The sequence below is a fragment of the Taeniopygia guttata genome, chromosome 16, assembly GCF_048771995.1.
Source record: "Taeniopygia guttata chromosome 16, bTaeGut7.mat, whole genome shotgun sequence".
NCBI classification, from domain to species: Eukaryota; Metazoa; Chordata; class Aves; order Passeriformes; family Estrildidae; genus Taeniopygia; species Taeniopygia guttata.
In genome coordinates, this window is record NC_133041.1 from 4,791,605 (window position 1) to 4,814,573 (window position 22,969).

At 54.2% G+C, this 22,969-nt stretch overlaps 1 protein-coding gene across 6 annotated transcripts; it reads left to right on the forward strand.

Moving 5' to 3' along the window:
• Positions 1-371: 371 nt before the first annotated feature.
• Positions 372-22,009, forward strand: SPNS1 (SPNS lysolipid transporter 1, lysophospholipid). Of its 6 annotated transcripts, XM_072936439.1 has the most exons (14): positions 372-399; positions 2,610-2,856; positions 3,999-4,064; positions 4,785-4,921; positions 6,407-6,558; positions 7,366-7,432; positions 9,231-9,388; positions 10,839-10,994; positions 12,052-12,241; positions 17,411-17,476; positions 18,254-18,352; positions 20,151-20,325; positions 21,787-21,851; positions 21,912-22,009. In XM_072936439.1, exons 2-13 carry the CDS (start codon positions 2,625-2,627, stop codon positions 21,849-21,851), a joined length of 1,563 nt encoding a protein of 520 aa, XP_072792540.1. In that variant the 5' UTR covers positions 372-399; positions 2,610-2,624; the 3' UTR covers positions 21,912-22,009. The 6 variants fall into 6 exon arrangements, with proteins under 6 accessions (XP_072792540.1, XP_072792539.1, XP_072792541.1 ...); XM_072936438.1 differs by having other exon boundaries at positions 21,787-21,922; XM_072936440.1 differs by lacking the exon at positions 18,254-18,352 and having other exon boundaries at positions 21,787-21,922.
• The last annotated feature ends 960 nt before the right edge of the window (positions 22,010-22,969 follow it).

A 22,969-nucleotide genomic window follows, 5' to 3' on the forward strand; every position in this document is an offset into this window, starting at 1 on the left:
CTAAACTGAGACTAAACTGGGTCAAACTGGGTCAAATTGGGGCCAACCTGGGACTAAACTGGTCCAAACTGGGACCAAACTGGGTTCAAAATTATCTGGACTGGTCCAGTTTGGGATCAAACTGGTCTTTACTGGTCCAAACTGGTTCAAACTGGGACCGAACTGGTTCGGCCCATCCCCTTGGCCCCGCCCCCTCCTTAAACCCCGCCCCTCAACCAATCAGCGCCGCGCATTCGGCTCCGTCCGCGCGCCGCCCAATGGGAAGCGAGAATCCGCAAAAGGGGCGTGGCCAGGAAGCTCCGACCAATCAGCGCGCGGAGTGGGCGGGGTTTGGGGAAAGGCAAAATGGCGGAGTCACGTGATCGGGGCGCGGTCACGTGAGCGGCGCGCGGGGCCGAGGTAGCGGCGGGAGCGGAAATTTGGGAAAAATTCGGGAAAATTTGGGGAAATTTGGGAAAATTTGGGGAAATTCGGGAATTTCGGGGGGGATATTCGGGAATTTGGGGGATTTTGGGGGGATTTGGGGGATTTTTGGAGATTTTGGGGGGGGTTGAGGGGACAATTTGGAATTTTGGGGAATTTTTTGGGAATTTTGGGGGGAAAATTGGGAATTTCGGGGGTTTTGGGGAGATTTTTGGGAATTTGGGGGGGATTTGTGGGAAAATCGGGAATTTGGGGGGAAAATTGGGAATTTTGGGGATTTACGGAGAATTTCGGATGTTTTGGGGGGATTTTTGTGAATTTTGGGGGGAAAATTGGGAATTTTGGGGGTTTTGTAGAGATTTTTGGGAATTTTGGCGGGTATTTTGGGAAAATCGGGAATTTGGAGGAATTTCGGATGTTTGGGGGATTTTTGGGAGGTTTGGGAGAAATTTGGGAGTTTTGGGGAGATTTTTGGGGAATTTTGGGGCTTTGGGGGCAGAACTGGGAATTTTTGGGTGAATTTTGGGAATTTTCGTTAATCTGGGGGAATTTTTTCCAATTTTTGGGGATTTTTGGGGTAGTCTTGGGGGGGAAATTGGGAATTTTGGGGATTTTTGGGCGGTTGGGGGGATTTGGGGAATTTTGGGGAATTTTTGGGGAATTTTGGGGGGGAAATTTGGGAATTTTGGGGAATTTTGGATGTTTTGGGGGGATTTTTGGGAATTTTGGCAGATTTTTGAGGGGATGGGGGGAAATTGGGAATTTTGGGGGTATTTTGGGGAATTTTGGGATTTTTATGGGGATTTTCAGAAGGTTTGGGGAGATTTTGGGAATTTCGGGTCTTTAGGGGAGAATTGGGAGTTTTTGGGGGAATTTTGGGGACTTTTCGGTAATCTGGGGGAATTTTTTCCAATTTTTGGCCATTTTTGGGGGAATTTTGGGGGGAAATTGGGAATTTCAGGGAATTTCGGATGTTTTGGGGGGATTTTTGGGAATTTTGGCAGATTTTGGGGGGGATTTTGGGAAAATTGGGAATTTTGGGGGGAAAATGGGAATTTTGGGGGGATTTTGTGGGATTTTGGGATTTTAGGGGGATTTTCGGGAGGTTTGGGGAGATTTTTGGGGGTCTTGGGGAGGATTTTGGGAATTTTGGGTCTTTGGGAGGAGAATTGGAAATTTTGGGGGGAATTTTGGGGAATTTTCGTTAATCTGGGGGAATATTTTCCAATTTTTGAGAATTTTTGGGGGAGTCTGGGGCGAAAATTGAGGATTTTTGGGAATTTTTGGGAATTTTTGGGGGAAATTGGGAATTTGAGGAAATTTTGGGGGAATTTTTTGGGTATTTTTTGGGAAAATTTGGAATTTTGGGGAAATTTTGGGCATTTCAGGGGATTTCGGGGAGAATTTGGAGAATTCGGAGAATTTTGGGGTTTTTTTGGGAGATTTTGGGGGAATTTTGGGGGATTTAGGTGAAACTTTTTTGAATTTCGGGGATTTTGGGGGGGATATTCTTCAATTATGGAATTTTTTGTTGAATTTTGTTCAATTTGGGCTTTTTTGGGTGAATTCCTGAAATTTTTGGGGTTTTTTAACTTAATTTTGTCAAATTTTGTTGAATTTGGGGTTTTTTTTAGTTGAATGTTTAAAAATTTTGTTCAATTTTGGGTTTTTTGGATGATTTTTGTTAAATGTTTTTCAACTTTGTTTTTTTTTTGTTTGAATTTTTGTGTTTTCGGTCGAATTTTGGGTTTTTTTGGTTGAATTTTGGAGGTTTTGGTTGAATTTTGGGGTTTTCGGTTGAAATTTGGGGGTTTTTTTGGTTGAATTTTGGGTTGTTTGGTTGAATTTTGGGGTTTTTAACCGAAATTTGATGAATTTTAAGTTTTTTTTGGTTACGTTTTGGGGATTATGTTGAATTTTGATTAATTTGGGGTTTTTTTTGTTACATTTTGAGGATTATTATGTTAAATTTTGATGAATTTTGGATTTTTTTTGTTCAATTTCGGGATTTTTAAATTCAATTTTGGGAATTTTTGAGCTTTTTTGGTTGAATTTTGGGAATTTTTTGTGGATTTTTTTGAGGTTGAATTTTCAGTTTTTTTCATCCAATTTTAGGTTTTTAAAATTGAATTTCATTAATTTTTATCCAATTTTAATTTTTAATTAATTTCTCTCCCCCCATCCAGGACCCCTCCCCCCCCATGGCCTCCCCCTGCCCCTCCCCCACCTTGGTACGCCCCGATGACGTCACGGTGGGGGCGGGGCCGGAGCCGGCGGTGGCCACGCCCCCCGCGGGCAAAGCCACGCCCCCCACGGGCAAAGCCACGCCCCCCGCGGGCAAAGCCACGCCCCCCGTGCCCCACCCCCGGCTGAGCGTCACCGTTCTGTGCTTAATTAACCTCATTAATTACATGGACCGATTCACCGTGGCCGGTAGGGGCGGGGCTAAAGGGAAAGGGGCGGGGCTAAAGGAAAATGGGTGGGGTTAAAGAGAAATTAATGGAGTTAAAGGGAAAAATGACCGTTCTGTGCTTAATTAACCTCATTAATTACATGGACCGATTCACCGTGGCCGGTAGGGGCGGGGCTAAGGGAAAGGGGCGGGGCCAAAGGGAAATGGGCGGGGCTAAAGGGAAATGGGCGGGGCTAAACGGAAATGGGCGGGGTTAAAGGGAAATGGGCGGGTCTAAAGGGAAAGGGGCGGGGTTTAAAGAAAACGGGCGGTGCTAAAGGGAAATGGGCGGGGCTAAAGGAAAAGGGCGGGGTTAAAGGGAAATGGGCGGGGTTAAAGAGAAAGGGGCGGAGTTAAAGGGAAATTGGAGGGTTCTGTGCTTAATTAACCTCATTAATTACATGGACCGATTCACCGTGGCCAATAGGGGCGGGGCTAAAAAAGGGGGCGGGGTTAAAGATAAATGGGCGGGGCTAAAGGGAAAGGGGCGGGGCTAAAGTGAAATGAGCTGGGCTAAAGGGAAATGGGCGGGGCTAAAGGGAAAGGGGCGGGGTTAAAGGGAAATTGGAGGGTTCTGTGCTTAATTAACCTCGTTAATTGCATGGATTGCGTCACCGTGGCTAAAAGGGGCGGGGCTGAAGAAAAAGGGGCGGGGCTAAAGAGAAATGGGTGGATCCAACGGGAAATGGGCGGGGCTAAAGAGAAAGGGGCAGGGCTAAATGGAAAGGGGAGGGTTCTGTGCTTAATTAACCTCGTTAATTACATGGACTGCTTCACCGAGGCGAAAAGGGGCGGAGCTGAAGAAAAAGGGGCGGGGCTAAAGAGAAATGGGCGTGGCTAAATGGAAATGGGTGGGGCAAAATGGGAATGGGCAGGTCTAAAGGTAAAGGGAAGGGGTTAATTTGAAATGGGCGGGGTTAAAGGAAAATGGGCGTGGCTAAAATGAAATGGGTGGGGCCAAAGGGAAATGGGCGGAGCTAATGGTAAAAGGGAGGGGTTAAATGGGGCGGGGTCAAAATGGGAGGGGTTTAAAGTGGGCGGGGCTTATGGGGGCGGGGCTTGGTTATTTGTGGGCGTGTCCCGCGCCCGGTGGGCGTGGCCTGACCCCGCCCCTCCCCCCCAGGAGTGCTGCCGGAAGTGGAGGATTATTTCGGCATCGGCGACAGCAGCTCCGGCCTCCTGCAGACAGGTGAGGCCACGCCCACCCCGGCCACGCCCACCCCGGCCACGCCCACTCCGGCCACGCCCACTCCCCGTGTCGCGGGTTTTTTGGGGATTATTTATTTATTTATTTATTTTTATTTTTGGGGGGATTTTTTTGGGATTATTTGGAGTTTTTCCAGGAATTGTTCAAAAATTTTGGGGGATTTTTGGGGGGATTTCTTTTTTTTATTAATTGGGATTTTTCGGGGATTTTTTTTTTAATTTTTTGGGGATTTCTAGGGGGGATTTTTTATTGATTAATTAGGATTTTTTGGGGATTTTTTAAAATTTTTTGGGGGGATTTTTTTTGGATTTTTTGGGGATTTTTTTTTTTTAATTTTTTGGGGATTTTGGGGGGGATTTTTTGGGGATTATTTGGGATTTTTCGGGGATTTTCTTTTTAACTTTTTGGGATTTTCTTGGGTTGGTTTTTTTTTTTCATTTGTCTTTTTTTAGGATTTTCTTGGGGTCGTTTTAAGGTTTTTTTGGGGGGGATTTTTTTGGAGGTTTTTATTTTTCAAATTTTTGGTTAATTTTGGGTTTTTCTCAGTGTTTCTCAGAACTTTTGGGATCGTTTGTGTCCGTTTTCGGTTGATTTTTTTCCCATTTTAATTTGATTTTTTTGGGGTTTTTTGGGATTTTTTTGTGGTTTTTTTCTTGGGATTTTTATTTTTCCAAATGTTGTTGAATTTTGGGTGTATTTCAGTGTTTATCAGCAGTTACCTGGTGCTGGCTCCGCTCTTCGGTTTCCTCGGGGACCGGCACAGCCGCAAGCGGCTCCTGGCGCTGGGGCTGGGGCTGTGGTCGGGGGTGACGCTGGCAACCAGCTTCGTGCCCCCACAGGTGAGCACCTGGGCACACCTGGGCACACCTGGGCACACCCAAAATACACCCAAAATATACCTGGGCACACCTGGGGGCACCTGGGGCACACCTGGGCACACCTAGGCACACCTGGGCACACCTGGGCACACCTGGGCACACCTGGGCACACCAAACATATACCTGGGGGCACCTGGGGCTGGGGCTGTGGTCGGGGGTGACGCTGGCCACCAGCTTCGTGCCCCCCCAGGTGAGCACCTGGGCACACACCTGGGCACACCTGGGGATACCCAAAATACACCTGGGCACACCTGGGCACACCCAAAATAACACCTGGGAATACCCAAAATACACCTGGGCACACCTGGGCACACCTGAGATACACCTGGGCACACCTGGGGCTGGGGCTGTGGTCGGGGGTGACGCTGGCCACCAGCTTCGTGCCCCCCCAGGTGAGCTGGGGGCACCTGAGGGCACCTGGGCACACCTGGGCACACCTGGGGGCACCCAAAATACACCTGGGCACACCCAAAATACACCTGGGGACACCTGGGGATACCCAAAATACACCCAAAACACACCTGGGCACACCCAAAATACACCTGGGCACACCTGGGTGGGGGTGGGGGAGGGGTCCCTGACCCCCGCCCCTCCCCCCAGCATTTCGGGGTGCTGCTGGCTGGGTGGGGGATGGGCAGAGCGGGGTGGGGGATGGGCAGAGTGGGGTGGGGGATGGGCAGAGCCGGGTGGGGGATGGGCAGAGGAGGGTGGGGGATGGGCAGAGGAGGGTGGGGGATGGGCAATGGGGGTGGGGGATGGGCAGAGCGGGGTGGGGGATGGGCAGAGCGGGGTGGGGGATGGGCAATGGGGGTGGGGGATGGGCAGTGGGGGTCGGGGATGGGCAGAGTGGGGTGGGGGATGGGCAGAGCGGGGTGGGGGATGGGCAATGGGGGCGGGGGATGGGCAGAGCGGGGTGGGGGATGGGCAGAGCAGGGTGGGGGATGGGCAGAGCGGGGTGGGGGATGGGCAATGGGGGTGGGGGATGGGCAATGGGGGTGGGGGATGGGCAGAGCAGGGTGGGGGATGGGCAGAACAGGGTGGGGGATGGGCAGAGCAGGGTGGGGGATGGGCAATGGGGGTGGGGGATGGGCAATGGGGGTGGGGGATGGGCAGAGCAGGGTGGGGGATGGGCAGAGCAGGGTGGGGGATGGGTAATGGGGGTGGGGGATGGGAAATGGGGGTGGGGGAGGGGCAATGGGGGGTGGGGGATGGGCAGAGCGGGGTGGGGGATGGGCAGGGCAGGGTGGGGGATGGGCAGAGCAGGGTGGGGGATGGGCAGTGGGGGTGGGGGATGGGCAGTGGGGGTGGGGGATGGGCAGAGCAGGGTGGGGGAGGGGTCAGTGAATTGCTGCCCCTCCCCCCAGCATTTCGGGGCGCTGCTGGCCGGGTGGGGGATGGTTAATGGGGGTGGGGGAGGGGTCCCTGACCCCCCGCCCCTCCCCCCAGCATTTTGGGGCGCTGCTGGCCGGCCGGGCCCTGGTGGGGGTGGGGGAAGCCGCGTACTCCACCCTGGCGCCCACCCTGGTGGCGGATCTGTACCGCGGCCCCGCCCGCAGCCGCGCCCTGGGGGCCTTTTACCTGGCCGTGCCCCTGGGCAGGTGAGGGGGAGGGGCACGGGGGGTGGGGGAGGGGTTTTACCTGGCCGTGCCCCTGGGCAGGTGAGGGGGAGGGGCACCGGGTGGGGGAGGGGCAAGGAATGATTATTGGGGCTGGGGGAGGGGCTTTACCTGGCGGTGCCCCTGGGCAGGTGAGGGGGAGGGGTACCGGGTGGGGGAGGGGCTGAGATCAATAATCGGGGTGGGGGAGGGGAAATTGGGGGTGGGAGTTTCTCCCCGGGGTGGGGCTGGGATCAATATTTTGGGGTGGGGGAGGGGCTGGGATCGATAATTGGGGGTGGGGGAGGGGCTGGGATCAATAATTGGGGTGGGAGAGGGGAAGGGATCGATAATGGGGGTGGGGGAGGGGAAGTTGGGGGGGGAGGGGAAGTTGGGGGTGGGGGAGGGCCTGGGATCAATAATTTGGGGTGGGGGAGGGGCTGGGATCAATAATTGGGGTGGGGGAGGGGCTGGGACCAATAATGGGGGTGGGGGAGGGGAAATTGGGGGTGGGGGAGGGGCTGGGATCAATAATTGGGGTGGGGGAGGGGAAATTTGGGGTGGGGGAGGGGTTGGGATTGATAATTTGGGTGGGGGAGGGGAAATTGGGGGTGGGGGAGGGGAAATGGGATCAATAATTGGGATGGAGGAGGGGCAATGGGGTGGGGGAGGGGCAATGGGATCAATAATTGGAGGGGGAGGGGCAATGGGGGTGGGAATTTCTCCCCGGGGTGGGGGAGGGGCTCTGGGGGTGCCGTGACCTCCCGTGACCCCCCCGTGACCCCGCCCTGCCCCTCCCCCCCCCCCCAGCGGCCTGGGGTACATCGCGGGGTCAAAGGTCAAGGACCTGGCGGCCGATTGGCGATGGGCGCTGCGGGTGAGTCAAAACCCCCAAAATATCCCCAAAATGTCCCAAAATATACCCAAAATATCCCCAAAACATCCCCCAAAATATCCCTCCAAAAATTCCCAAAAAAATCCCCCAAAAAGTCCCAAAATATTCCAAAAATATCCCCAAAATATCCCCCAAAAAGTCCCAAAATATCCCCCAAAAAAATCCCTCAAAATATCCCAAAATATGCCCAAAAAATTCGCCAAAATATCCTCAAAAATATCCCTCAAAAAGCCCCAAAATATCCCTAAAAAATACCCCCAAATTGTCCCAAAATATCCCCAAAAAAATCCCCCAAAAAATCCCCCAAAAAGTCCTAAAATATCACCAGAAAATCCCCCAAAAATATCCCAAAATATCCCCAAAAAAACTCCCCAAAAAGTCCCAAAATATCCCCAAAAAATTCTTTAAAATATCCCAAATAACCCCACCAAAAAATCCCAAAATATCCCCAAAAAACTCTCCCCAAAAAGTCCAAAAATATTCCCAAAAAATGCCCCAAAGATTCTCCCAAAATATCCCCAAAAAATTCCCAAAAAAAATCCCAAAATATCCCCCAAAAAATTCCCAAAATATCCCCAAAAATTCTCAAAAATATCCCCAAAAAATCCCCCCAAAAAATTCCCCAAAAAGTCCCAAAATATTCCCAAAAAATCCCCCCAAATATCCCCAAAAAAACTCCCCAAAAGTCCCAAAATATCCCAAAAAAATCCCCAAAATCCTTCCCTGAGTGACGCCAAGTGACCTTTAAATGACCCCAAATGACCCCTGAGTGACCCTGAGTGACCCCCGACTGACCCTGAGTGACCCCTGAGTGACCCTGAGTGACCCCGAGTGACCCCTGAGTGACCCCTGAGTGACCCCGAGTGACCCCTGAGTGACCCCTGAGTGACCCCTGAGTGACCAATGAGTGACCAATGAGTGACCAATGAGTGACCCCTGAGTGACCCCTGAGTGACCAATGAGTGACCAATGAGTGACCAATGAGTGACCAATGAGTGACCCCTGAGTGACCCCTGAGTGACCCTGAGTGACCCCTGAGTGACCCTGAGTGACCCCTGAGTGACCAATGAGTGACCCTGAGTGACCCTGAGTGACCAATGAGTGACCCCTGAGTGACCCCTGAGTGACCAATGAGTGACCCCTGAGTGACCCCTGAGTGACCCTGAGTGACCCTGAGTGACCCCTGAGTGACCCTGAGTGACCCCAAATGACCCTGAGTGACCCTGAGTGACCAATGAGTGACCCCTGAGTGACCCTGAGTGACCCCAGAGTGACTCTGAGTGACCCCAGTGACCCCGAGTGACCAATGAGTGACCCTGAGTGACCCCTGAGTGACCCCTGAGTGACCAATGAGTGACCACTGACCCTGAGTGACCCTGAGTGACCCCTGAGTGACCAATGAGTGATCCTGAGTGACCCCTGTGACCCTGAGTGACCCCTGAGTGACCCTGAGTGACCAATGAGTGACCCCTGAGTGACCCCGAGTGACCCCTGAGTGACCCTGAGTGACCCTGAGTGATCAATGAGTGACCCTGAGTGACCCCTGAGTGACCCTGAGTGACCCTGAGTGACCAATGAGTGACCCTTAGTGACCAATGAGTGACCCTGAGTGACCCTGAGTGACCCTGAGTGACCCCGAGTGACCCCTGAGTGACCCCTGAGTGACCCTGAGTGACCCCTGAGTGACCCTGAGTGACCAATGAGTGACCAATGAGTGACCCCAGTGACCCCTGAGTGACCCCGGTGACCCCGGTGACCTCTGACCCCTCTCCGGCCGCAGGTGACCCCTGTCCTGGGCGTGGCCGCGCTGTTGCTGCTCGTGGCCGTGGTCAGTGACCCCCCCCGGGGTGTCCTGGACGGGGCTCTGGTCACTCCTCCGGCCACGGCTCCGGCCACTGACCGCTCCTGGGGACAGGACCTGAGAGAGCTGAGCCGCAAGTGAGTGACCCCTGAGTGACCGCTGGGTGACCACTGACCACTGAGTGACCACTGAGTGACCAATGAGTGACCACTGAGTGACCACTGAGAGTGACCACTGAGTGACCACTGACCACTGAGTGACCAATGAGTGACCACTGAGTGACCAGTGAGTGACCACTGAGTGACCAATGAGTGACCACTGACCACTTAGAGTGACCAGTTACCATTGAGTGACCAATGAGTGACCAGTGACTGACCACTGAGTGACCACTGAGTGACCAATGCCCCATCCGGGACCATTTTGGGGCCATTTTTCCCTATTTTGGTCGATTTTGATGCGGTTTTTTCGGGATTTCGGGAATTTTTTTGGGAATTCTGACCTTTGACCCCTGTGGCAGACCCTGGTTCTGTCCACACTCAGTGTCCCTTATTCAAGGCCATTTTTGGGTGGATTTTGGTCATTTTTGGCCGTTTTTTGATAGAATTTTGGTATTTTGGTCAATTTCGATGCGGTTTTTTTGGGATTTCGGGAATTTTTTTTGGGAATTCTGACCTTTGACCCCCACAGCCGGACCCTGGTGCTCTCCACCCTCAATTTCCTTCATCATTGAGTTCCTAAGGCCATTTTTGGGTCAATTTTCACCGTTTTTGGGTAGAATTTCGCTATTTTGGCCAATTTCGATGGGGTTTTTTCGGGATTTTGGGAATTTTTTTGGGGAATTCTGACCTTTGACCCCTGTGCCAGACCCTGGTTCTGTCCACCTTCAATGTCACCTCAGTGTCCTTTTTTCAAGGCCATTTTCGGGTCGATTTGGGTCAATTTTGGCCGTTTTTGGGTAGAATTTCGCTATTTTGGCCAATTTTGATGCAGTTTTTTCGGGATTTCGGGAATTTTTTCCGGGAATTCTGACCTTTGACCCCCACAGCCGGACCCTGGTGCTCTCCACCCTCAATGTCACCTCAGTGTCCCGTTTTTTGGGTCATTTTAGGGTGGATTTTGGTCATTTTTGGCCATTTTTGGATAGAATTTTGGTATTTTGGCCGATTTCGCCGGGGTTTTTTCAGGATTTCGGGAATTTTTTTTGGGAATTCTGACCTTTGACCCCGCAGCCGGACCCTGGTGCTGTCCACCCTCAATGTCACCTCACTGTCCTGTGTTCAAGGCCATTTTTGGATTGATTTGGGTCGAAATTGGCCATTTTTTGATAGAATTTCGCTATTTTGGCCGATTTCGACGGGGTTTTTTCGGGATTTCGGGAACTTTTTCGGGAATTCTGACCTTTGACCCCCACAGCCGGACCCTGGTGCTCTCCACCCTCAATTTCCTTCATCATTGAGTTCCTAAGGCCATTTTTGGGTCAATTTTCACCGTTTTTGGATAGAATTTCGCTATTTTGGCCGATTTCGACGGGGTTTTTTCGGGATTTCGGGAATTTTTTCCGGGAATTCTGACCTTTGACCCCCGCAGCCGGACGCTGGTGCTCTCCACGCTGGGGTTCACGGCCGTGGCGTTCGTGACGGGCGCGTTGGCGCTTTGGGCTCCGGCGTTCCTGTTCCGCGTCCGGCTGGCGCGGGGGGAGGGGCCGCCCTGCCGGGGGGGGCGGCGCTGCCAGGGGGACCAGAGGTGGGTGACAAATTACGGATTTCGGGGAATTTTGGGACATTTTGGGGGGTTTGGGACTTTTTTGGGGTTTTGGGGGATTTTTTGGGATTTTTTGGGATTTTTCGGGGGAGTTTGGGGCATTTTGAGGGTTTTTTTTGCGATATTTTGGGGATTTTTGGGATATTTTGGGGGAGATTATGGGACATTTTGGGAATTTTCGGGTCATTTAGGGAGTTTTTGGGACTTTTGGGATATTTTTGAGAATTTTTGGGGGGATATTTGGGACATTTTGTAGGGTTTTTCTGTGATATTTGGGGATTTTTGGGGAGATTTTTGGGACATTTTGGGAATTCTCGGGACAATTTGGGAATTTTTGGGATTTTTTGGGATTTTTTGGGGATATTTTTGGGCATTTTGTGGGGTTTTTTTGGTGGTATTTGGGGATTTTTGGGATATTTTGGGATATTTTTGAGGATATTTGGGATATTTTTGGGGATATTTTAGGATATTTTGGGAGTTTTTGATGGAATTTTGGGGATATTTTGAGATATTTTGGGGATTTTTTTTGAATATTTGGGATATTTTGGGGGATTTTTTGGGGACTTTAGGGGATTTTTTGGGGGGATTTTTTGGGACTTTTTTTTTGCATATTTGGGATATTTTAGGGATTTTTTTGGGGGATATTTTGGGGATTTTTTTGGGATATTTGGGGGGATTTTTTAGGTATATTTTAAAGATTTTTTGGGAATATTTGGGACATTCTGCTGGATTTTTTTAGGGAATTTTTTTGGACTTTGTGGGGGACTTTTTTGGGGATATTTTGGGACTTTGTGGGGGATATTTTGGTGATTTTTTGGGAATAATTTGGGACTTTTGTGGGAATTTTTTGGGGCTATTTTGGGACATTTTGGTGGATTTTTTGGTGAATATTTTGGGGATTTTTTTGGGAATATTTGGGACGTTTTGGTGGATTTTTTTGGGGATATTTTGGGATATTTCGGGGATATTTCGGGGCTATTTCGGGATATTTTGGGTGACCCCTGTCTGACCCCTATCTGACCTTTGACCCCTATCCCAGCCTGCTGTTCGGCGCCCTGACCTGCGGCTCGGGGGTGTTGGGGGTGGGGTTGGGGGCGGAGCTTTCGCGGAGGCTCCGCCCCCGCCACCCCCGGGCCGATCCATTGCTGTGCGCGGGGGGGCTCCTGGGGGGGGCGCCGTGCCTGCTGCTGGCGCTGCTCTGCGCCCAGCCCTGCCCCCCCGCCGCCTACGTGAGCACTGGTTATACTGGTTTATACTGGGTTATACTGGGAGGGTCCTTGGGCCAAGATTTGGGGGGTTTTTGGGTCATTGGGGGGGATTTCGGGGGTTTTGGGGGGGATTTGGGGGTGACTGGGATGAACTGGGATGGACTGGGAGGGGTTTGGGGGTGGTTTGGAGTCATTACTGGGGCACTGGTTTATACTGGGTTATACTGGGTTAGACTGGGAGGGGTCTGGGGGGGTCCTTGGGCCAAGATTTGGGGGGTTTTTGGGTCATTGGGGGGGATTTGGGGGGTTTGGGGGGGATTTTGGGGTTACTGGTTTATACTGGGATGGACTGGGAGGGGTCTGGGGGTGGTTTGGGGGCGATTTGGGGTCATTATTGGGGCACTGGTTTATACTGGTTTATACTGGCACGGGTCTGGGAGGGGTTTGGGGTCATTACTGGGGCACTGGTTTATACTGGGATGAACTGGGATGGACTGGGAGGGGTTTGGGGGTCATTATGGGGGGATTTGGGGTCATTATTGGGGCACTGGTTTATACTGGTTTATACTGGGAGAGGTCCTGGGGTCATTATGGGGGGATTTGGGGGTTACTGGTTTATACTGGTTTATACTGGGGGGCTCCTGGGGGGGGCGCCGTGCCTGCTGCTGGCGCTGCTCTGCGCCCAGCCCTGCCCCCCCGCCGCCTACGTGAGCACTGGTTTATACTGGGTTATACTGGGAGGGTCCTTGGGCCAAGATTTGGGGGGTTTTTGGGTCATTGGGGGGGATTTGGGGGGTTTTAGGGGGGATTTGGGGGGAACTGGGAGGGACTGGGATGGACTGGGAGGGGTTTGGGGGTGGTTTGGGGTCATTACTGTGGCACTGGTTTATACTGGTTTATACTGGGAGAGGTCCTGGGGTCATTATGGGGGGATTTGGGGGTTACTGGTTTATACTGGTTTATACTGGGATTGACTGGGGGGCTCCTGGGGGGGGCGCCGTGCCTGCTGCTGGCGCTGCTCTGCGCCCAGCCCTGCCCCCCCGCCGCCTACGTGAGCACTGGTTTATACTGGGTTATACTGGGAGGGTCCTTGGGCCAAGATTTGGGGGGGTTTTGGGGCATTGGGGGGGATTTGGGGGGTTTTGGGGGGGATTTGGGGGGCACTGGGATGGACTGGGAGGAATTTGGGGGGGATTTGGGGTCATTATTTGGGCACTGGTTTATACTGGTTTATACTGGGAGGGGTTCTGGGGTCATTATGGGGGGATTTGGGGGTTACTGGTTTATACTGGGATGGACTGGGGGGCTCCTGGGGGGGGCGCCGTGCCTGCTGCTGGCGCTGCTCTGCGCCCAGCCCTGCCCCCCCGCCGCCTACGTGAGCACTGGTTTATACTGGTTTATACTGGGAGGGGTTTGGGGGGCATTGGGGAGGGGTTTGGGGTCATTATTGGGGCACTGGTTTATACTGGTTTATACTGGGAGACGTTTGGGGGTCATTATGGGGGGATTTGGGGTCATTGCTGGGGCACTGGTTTATACTGGGATGGACTGGGATGGACTGGGAGGGGTCTGGGGGGGATTTGGGGTCATTACTGGGGCACTGGTTTATACTGGTTTATACTGGGAAGGCTTTGGGGGGCATTATGGGGGGATTTGGGGGTTACTGGTTTGTACTGGTTTATACTGGGAGGGGTTTGGGGGTCATTATGGGGGGGTTTGGGGTCATTATTGGGGTACTGGTTTATACTGGTTTATACTGGGAGAGGTTTTGGGGTCATTATTGGGGGATTTGGGGTCATTACTGGGTCACTGGTTTATACTGGTTTATACTGGGAGAGGTCCTGGGGTCATTATGGGGGGATTTGGGGTCATTACTGGGGCACTGGTTTATACTGGTTTATACTGGGAGGGGTCTGGGGGGCATTGGGGAGGGGTTTGGGGTCATTATTGGGGCACTGGTTTATACTGGGATGGACTGGGATGGACTGGGAGGGGTTTGGGAGTGGTTGGGGGGATTTGGGGTCATTATTGGGGCACTGGTTTATACTGGTTTATACTGGGAGGGGTCTGGGGGTCATTGGGGAGGGGTTTGGGGTCATTATTGGGGCACTGGTTTATACTGGTTTATACTGGGAGGGGTTTGGGGTCATTGGGGAGGGGTTTGGGGTCATTACTGGGGCACTGGTTTATACTGGTTTATACTGGGATGGACTGGGAGGGGTTTGGGGGTGGTTTGGGGTCATTACTGAGGCACTGGTTTATACTGGTTTATACTGGGAGGAGTCTGGGGTCATTATGGGAGGATTTGGGGTCATGATTGGGGCACTGGTTTATACTGGTTTATACTGGGAGGGGTTTTGGGGTCATTACTGGGGCACTGGTTTATACTGGTTTATACTGGGAGAGGTTTTGGGGTCATTACTGGGGCACTGGTTTATACTGGTTTATACTGGGAGGGGTTTTGGGGTCATTACTGGGGCACTGGTTTATACTGGTTTATACTGGGAGAGGTTCTGGGGTCATTATGGGGGGATTTGGGGTCATTATTGGGGCACTGGTTTATACTGGTTTATACTGGGAGGGGTTTGGGGGTCATTATGGGGGGATTTGGGGTCATTATTGGGGCACTGGTTTATACTGGTTTATACTGGGAGAGGTTTGGGGGTCATTATGGGGGGATTTGGGGTCATTATTGGGGCACTGGTTTATACTGGGATGGACTGGGAGGGACTGGGAGGGGTCTGGGGGGGGATTTGGGGTCATTACTGGGGCACTGGTTTATACTGGTTTATACTGGGAGAGGTTTGGGGGTCATTATGGGGGGATTTGGGGTCATTATTGGGGCACTGGTTTATACTGGTTTATACTGGGAGAGGTTTGGGGGTCATTTGGGGTCATTATTGGGGCACTGGTTTATACTGGGATGGACTGGGATGGACTGGGAGGGGTTTGGGGGGGATTTGGGGTCATTATTGGGGCACTGGTTTATACTGGTTTATACTGGGAGAGGTTTGGGAGTAGTTTGAGGATGATTTGGAGTCATTATATGGACACTGGTTTATACTGGGATGGACTGGGAGGGGTTTTGGGGTCATTATGGGGGGATTTGGGGGTTACTGGTTTATACTGGGATGGACTGGGAGGGGTCTGGGGGTCATTATGGGGGGATTTGGGGTCATTACTGGGGCACTGGTTTATACTGGTTTATACTGGGAGGGGTTTGGGGGGCTCCTTGGGCCAAGATTTGGGGGGTTTTTGGGTCACTGGGGGGGATTTCGGGGGCTTTGGGGGGCACTGGTTTATACTGGTTTATACTGGGAGGGGTGGGGGGGTCATTATGGGGGGATTTGGGGTCATTATTGGGGCACTGGTTTATACTGGTTTATACTGGGAGGGGTCCTGGGGTCATTATGGGGGGATTTGGGGTCATTACTGGGGCACTGGTTTATACTGGTTTATACTGGGAGGGGTTTGGGGGTCATTATGGGGGGATTAGGGGTCATTACTGGGGCACTGGTTTATACTGGTTTATACTGGGAGGGGTTTGAGGGGGATTTGGGGGGGATTTGGGGTCATTACTTGGGCACTGGTTTATACTGGTTTATACTGGGAGGGGTTTGGGGGTCATTATGGGGGGATTAGGGGTCATTACTGGGGCACTGGTTTATACTGGGATGGACTGGGAGGGGTTCTGGGGTCATTGGGGAGGGGTTTGGGGTCATGACTGAGGCACTGGTTTATACTGGTTTATACTGGGAGGGGTTTGGGGGTGGTTTGGGGGGGATTTGGGGTCATTACTGGGGCACTGGTTTATACTGGTTTATACTGGGAGAGGTTTTGGGGTCATTATGGGGGGGATTTGGGGTCATTACTTGGGCACTGGTTTATACTGGTTTATACTGGGAGGGGTTTGGGAGTCATTGGGGAGGGGTTTGGGGTCATTACTGGGGCACTGGTTTATACTGGTTTATACTGGGAGGGGTCTGGGGGGCATTGGGGAGGGGTTTGGGGTCATTACTGGGGCACTGGTTTATACTGGTTTATACTGGGAGGGGTTTTGGGGTCATTACTGGGGCACTGGTTTATACTGGTTTATACTGGGAGGGGTTTTGGGGTCATTATGGGGGGGTTTGGGGTCATTACTGGGGCACTGGTTTATACTGGGATGGACTGGGATGGACTGGGAGGGGTTTGGGGGAGATTTGGGGTCATGATTGGGGCACTGGTTTATACTGGTTTATACTGGGAGAGGTTTTGGGGTCATTATGGGGGGATTTGGGGGTTACTGGGATGAACTGGGATGAACTGGGATGGACTGGGAGGGCTCTGGGGAGGATTTGGGGTCATTACTGGGGCACTGGTTTATACTGGTTTATACTGGGAGGGGGTTTGGGGTCATTATGGGGGGGTTTGGGGTCATTACTGGGGCACTGGTTTATACTGGGATGAACTGGGATGGACTGGGAGGGGTTTGGGGGGGATTTGGGGTCATTACTGGGGCACTGGTTTATACTGGGATGGACTGGGAGGGGTTTGGGGGGGATTTGGGGTCATTACTGGGGCACTGGTTTATACTGGTTTATACTGGGATGGACTGGGAGAGCACTGGGAGCTCACTGGTGTGAACTGGGATGTACTGGGATGAACTGGGAGAGAACTGGGATGAACTGGGATAAACTGGGATGAACTGGGATGAACTGGGAGCTCACTGGGATGAACTGGGAGGGAACTGGTGTGAACTGGGATGAACTGGGAGAGCACTGGGAGAGCACTGGGATGAACTGGGACCTAACTGGAATGAACTGGGAGAGAACTGGGATGAACTGGGATGAACTGGGAGAGCACCAGGAGCTGATTGGGGTGAACTGGGATGAACTGGGACCTAACTGGGATGAACTGGGATGAACTGGTGTGAACTGGGACCTAACTGGGATGAACTGGGAGCTCACTGGTGTGAACTGGGATGAACTGGGATGAACTGGGAGAGCACCGGGAGCTTATTGGGGTGAACTGGGATGAACTGGGATGAACTGGGACCTAACTGGGATGAACTGGTGTGAACTGGGAGCTAACTGGGATGAACTGGGATGAACTGGGATTAACTGGGATTAACTGGGATAAACTGGGATGGCACTGGGAGCTCACTGGTGTGAACTGGTTTGAACTGGTCTGAACTGGGATCCCCCCCAGGTTTTCATCTTCCTGGGCGAGACCCTCCTGTCCCTGAACTGGGCCATCGTGGCCGACATCTTACTGGTGAGACTGGTTTATACTGGGAATGGCACTGGGGGCACTGGGAGCAAACTGGGACAGACTGGGAGGGACTGGGGGGGACTGGGATGAACTGGGAGGGACTGGGAGGAACTGGGACAAACTGGGACAGACTGGGAGGGACTGGGGGGGACTGGGAGGGAACTGGGAGGAACTGGGACAAACTGGGACAGACTGGGAGGGACTGGGGGGAACTGGGGGTGAACTGGGAGGGAACTGGGAGGGAACTGGGAGGGACTGGGATGAACTGGGATGTACTGGGATGAACTGGGAGGGAACTGGGACGTACTGGGAGGGAACTGGGATGAACTGGGAGGAACTGGGATGAACTGGGAGGAACTGGGGTGAACTGGGAGGGACTGGGATGTACTGGGATGAACTGGGAGGAACTGGGACGAAGTGGGACGTACTGGGATGAACTGGGACGTACTGGGATGAACTGGGACGTACTGGGATGAACTGGGAGGGATTGGGAGGGACTGGGAAGGGTTTTGAACAAACTGGGAGGGAACTGGGATGAACTGGGATGAACTGGGATGAACTGGGAAGGGTTTTGAACAAACTGGGAGGGAACTGGGATGAACTGGGACGGTACTGGGACGTACTGGGATGAACTGGTCTGTACTATGAGGGAACTGGGACGTACTGGGATGAACTGGGCCGGTACTGGTCCGTACTGGGAGGGAACTGGGAGGGAACTGGGATGTACTGGGATGAACTGGGCCCCTCCCAGTCCGTCCCAGTACAAACCAGTGCTCCCAGTACGTGGTGCCGCCGGGGCGGCGCTCGACGGCCGAGGCGCTGCAGATCGTGGCCTCGCACCTGCTGGGGGACGCGGGGAGCCCCTACCTGGTGGGACTGGTGAGACTGGGACAAACTGGGACAAACTGGGACAAACTGGGAACAAACTGGGAGCACTGGGAGGGGCGGGGCCTGCTCCCCTCAGGCTGTTCCCGCCATTTTGTGGCTCCTCCCATTCATATGATTGACACATGGGGGGAGGAGCCTCCATGAGGGCACGAACCCATACTGGGACCAAACTGGGAGCACTGGGACCAAACTGGGATCGCCGGATCCATACTGGGAGCACTGGGAGGGCACTGGGACTGTACTGGGAGCACTGGGACCATACTGGGAGGGGCGGGGCTTGCTCCCCTCAGGCCGTTCCCGCCATTTTGTGGCTCCGCCCCCTCAGATGAGTGACAGGTGGGGGGGCGGAGCCTCCATGAGGGCCCGAACCCAAACTGGGAGCACTGGGACCAAACTGGGACCAAACTGGGACCACGGGATCCATACTGGGAGCACTGGGAGGGCACTGGGACCGTACTGGGAGAACTGGGACCATACTGGGAGGGGCGGGGCCTGCTCCCCTCAGGCCGTTCCCGCCATTTTGTGGCTCCTCCCCCTCAGATGAGTGACAGGTGGGGGGCGGAGCCTCCATGAGGGCACAAACCCAAACTGGGAGCACCAGACCCATACTGGGACGATACTGGGAGCACTGGGACCAAACTGGGATCACCGGATCCATACTGGGAGCACTGGGAGGGCACTGGACCCATACTGGGAGCACTGGGGCTGAACTGGGAGCACTGGGACCATACTGGGAGGGGCGGGGCCTGCTCCCCTCAGGCCGTTCCCGCCATTTTGTGGCTCTGCCCCCTTAGATGATTGACATGTGGGGGGCGGAGCCTCCATGAGGGCACGAACCCAAACTGGGAGCACTGGGACCATACTGGGACCAAACTGGGAGCACTGGGACCAAACTGGGAGCACCGGATCCATACTGGGAGCACTGGGAGGGCACTGGGACCGTACTGGGAGCACTGGGGCTATACTGGGAGCACTGGGACCATACTGGGAGGGGCTTGGCCTGCTCCCCTCAGGCCATTCCCGCCATTTTGTGGCTCCTCCCACACTGGGAGCACTGGGAGGGCCTTGGGGCCATACTGGGAGCACTGGGACCAAACTGGGAGCACCGGATCCATACTGGGAGCACTGGGAGGGCACTGGGACCAAACTGGGAGCACTGGGACCATACTGGGAGCACTGGGATCATACTGGGAGCACTGGGAGGGGCGGGGCCTGCTCCCCCTCAGATGAGTGACAGGTGGGGGGGCGGAGCCTCCATGAGGGCACAAACCCAAACTTGGAGCACTGGGACCAAACTGGGAACACTGGGAGGGAACAAACCCAAACTGGGAGCACTGGGAGGGACGGGGAACAAACTGGGAGGGCACTGGGGCCATACTGGGAGCACTGGGAGGGGCGGGGCCTGCTCCCCTCAGGCCGTTCCCGCCATTTTGTGGCTCCTCCCATTCATATGATTGACACATGGGGGGGCGGAGCCTCCATGAGGGCACGAACCCATACTGGGACCAAACTGGGAGCACTGGGACCAAACTGGGACCACCGGATCCATACTGGGAGCACTGGGAGGGCACTGGAACAAACTGGGAGCAATGGGAGGGGCGGGGCCTGCTCCCCTCAGGCCGTTCCCGCCATTTTGTGGCCCCGCCCCATAATATGATTGACACCTGGGGGGCTGGAGACTCCATGAGGGCACGAACCCAAACTGGGAGCACTGGGACCAAACGGGAGCACTGGGACCAAACTGGGACCAAACTGGGAGCACTGGTCTGACCCCTCCCGTCCCCCCCAGCTGAGTGACGCCCTCGGCGGTGGGGCAGCGGCGATCTCGTTCCAGCGCGGGGCGGCCGCGCTGCGCCGGGCGCTGCTGCTGCTGCCCTTCGCCGCCGCCCTGGGCGGGGCCGCCTTCCTCGCCGCCGGCAACGCTCTGCCCCGGGACCGGCGCCGCGCACGGAGGGTGGCACGAGGTCAGGGGGACACCGGGAGGGTGGGGGACACTGGGGGACGGGAGGATTTGGGGGGAAATGGCGGCTTCTGAGGGACGGGAGGACTGAGGGGAATGGAGGGAAAATGGAGGGAAATGGCGGCTCCTGGGGAATGAGAGAAATGGAGGGAAAATAGCGGCTCCTGAGGGATGGGAGGACTGAGGGGGAGATGGAGACCAGGGGGACAGGAGGATTTGGGGGGGAAATGGCGGCTCCTGAGGGATGGGAGGACTGAGGGGAAGATGGAGGGAAAATGGAGGGAATATGGCGGGAAAATGGCGGCTCCTGAGGGATGGGAGGATTGAGGGAAATGGAGGGAAAATGGCGGCTCCTAATGGGTGGGAGGTCTGAGGGGAAGATGGAGACCAGGGGGACGGGAGGATTTGGGGGGGAAATGGCGGCTCCTGAGGGGTGGGAGGACTGAGGGAAATGGCGGCTCCTGAGGGATGGGAGGAGTGAGCGGAGTGGAAGGAAAATGGAGGGAAAATGGCGGCTCCTGAGGGATGAGAGGAGTTGTGGGAGATGGAGACCAGGGGGACGGGAGGATTTGGGGGGCAAATGGCGGCTCCTGGTGGGCTTGAGGACTGAGGGGAGATGGAGGGAAAATGGAGGGAAAATGGCGGCTCCTGAGGGACGGGAGGACTGAGGGAAATGGAGGGAAATGGAGGGAAAATGGTGTCTCCTGAGGGATGGGAGGACTGAGGGGGAATGGAGGGAAAATGGCGGCTCCTAATGGGTGGGAGGACTGAGGGGGAGATGGCGGATGGGAGGTCTGAGGGAAATGGCGGCTCCTGAGGGATGAGAGAACTGAGGGAAATGGAGGGAAAATGGAGGGAAAATGGAGGGGGAAATGGCGGCTCCTGAGGGACGGGAGGACTGAGGGAAATGGAGGGAAAATGGAGGGAAATGGCGGCTCCTGAGGGATGGGAGGACTGAGGGGAGATGGAGGGAAACCCCATAGAACTTTCCGGAACCCCCATGGAACCTTATGGAATCTTCCAGAACCCCCATAGAACCCCATGGAACCCCCATGGAACCCCCATAGAACCTTCCAGAACCCCTATAGAACCCCCATGGAACCTTCCAGAACCCAAATGGAACCCCCATGGAACCTTCCAGAACCCTCATAGAACCCCCACAGAACCTTCCAGAACCCCCATAGAACCTTCCAGAACCCCCATAGAGCCTTCCAGAACCCCATGGAACCCCCATGGAACCTTCCAGAACCCTCATAGAACCTTCCAGAACCCCATGGAACTGTCATAGAACCCCATGGAACCTTCCAGAACCCCCATGGAACCTTCCAGAACCCTCATGGAATCTTCCAGAACTTTCATAGAACCCCCATAGAACCTTCCAGAACCCCCATGGGACCTTCCAGAATCCCCCTGGAAGCCCTTGGAAGGTTCTGGAAGGTTCTGGAACATTCTGGACCCCCGCCAGGGCTGCCCCCCGACGGCGACAGCGACGACGACAGTGATGGCGACGTGGCCCCGCTGCTGGCCTGAGAGTGACCGCTGACCGCTGGGAGTGACCGCTGACCGCTGGAAGTGACCACGGGCTGGCCGGAGTGACCACTGGGAGTGACCACTGACCGCTGGAAGTGACCAGTGACCACCTAGGAGTGACCACGGGCTGGCCAGAGTGACCACTGACCACTGGAAGTGACCACGGGCTGCCCGGAGTGACCACTGACCACATACTGGCCTGAGAGTGACCGCTGACCACTGGGAGTGACCACGGGCTGGCCTGAGAGTGACCACTGACCACCCAAGAGTGACCAGGGCAGTGGTCACTCACTGAGAATGGACACTGACCACACCAGGGGTGGCCTGAGAGTGACCAACTGACCACTGCGAGTGACCAGGGCAGTGGTCACTCACTGAGAGTGGACACTGACCGCATGAGAGTGACCAGGGCTGTGGTCACTCACTCATGGAGTGACCAACTGACCGCTGCGAGTGACCATGGCAGTGGTCACTCATGGAGAGTGGACACTGACCACACCAGGGGTCACCTGCTCGGTTTGGGGGGTCACTGACCCCAAATTTCGGATCCCAACCCCAAATTTTGGATTTCCAGCCCCAAATTTATGACCCCAACCCCAAATTTTGGGTCCAAACCCCAAATTTTGGGACCCCAACCCCAAATATCCCATTTTTGGACACTTTTACCCAAATTTTGGGGTCTCAGCCCCATTTTTGGGACCCCAGCCCCAAATTTGGGGGTCCTGGTCCCAAATTTTGGGTCCCAAATCTGATTTTTGGGGTGCAAACCCCAATTTTGGGCTCTCTTACCCCATTTTTGGGGTCCCAGCCCCAAATTTTGGTGTCCAGGCCCCAAATTTCGGGCCCCAATCCCAAATTTCGGGATCCCAGACCCAAATTTGGGACCCCAACCCCAAATTTTGGGACCCTAACCCCAAATATCCCATTTTTGGACACTTTTACCCAAATTTTGGGGTCTCAGCCCCAAATTTAGGACCCCAACCCCAAATTTTGGGGTCCCAAATCTGAATTTTGGGGTCCCAACCCCAATTTTTGGCTCTCTTACCCCATTTTTGGGGTCCCAACCCCAAATTTTGGTGTCCAGGCCCCAAATTTCGGGCCCCAATCCCAAATTTCGG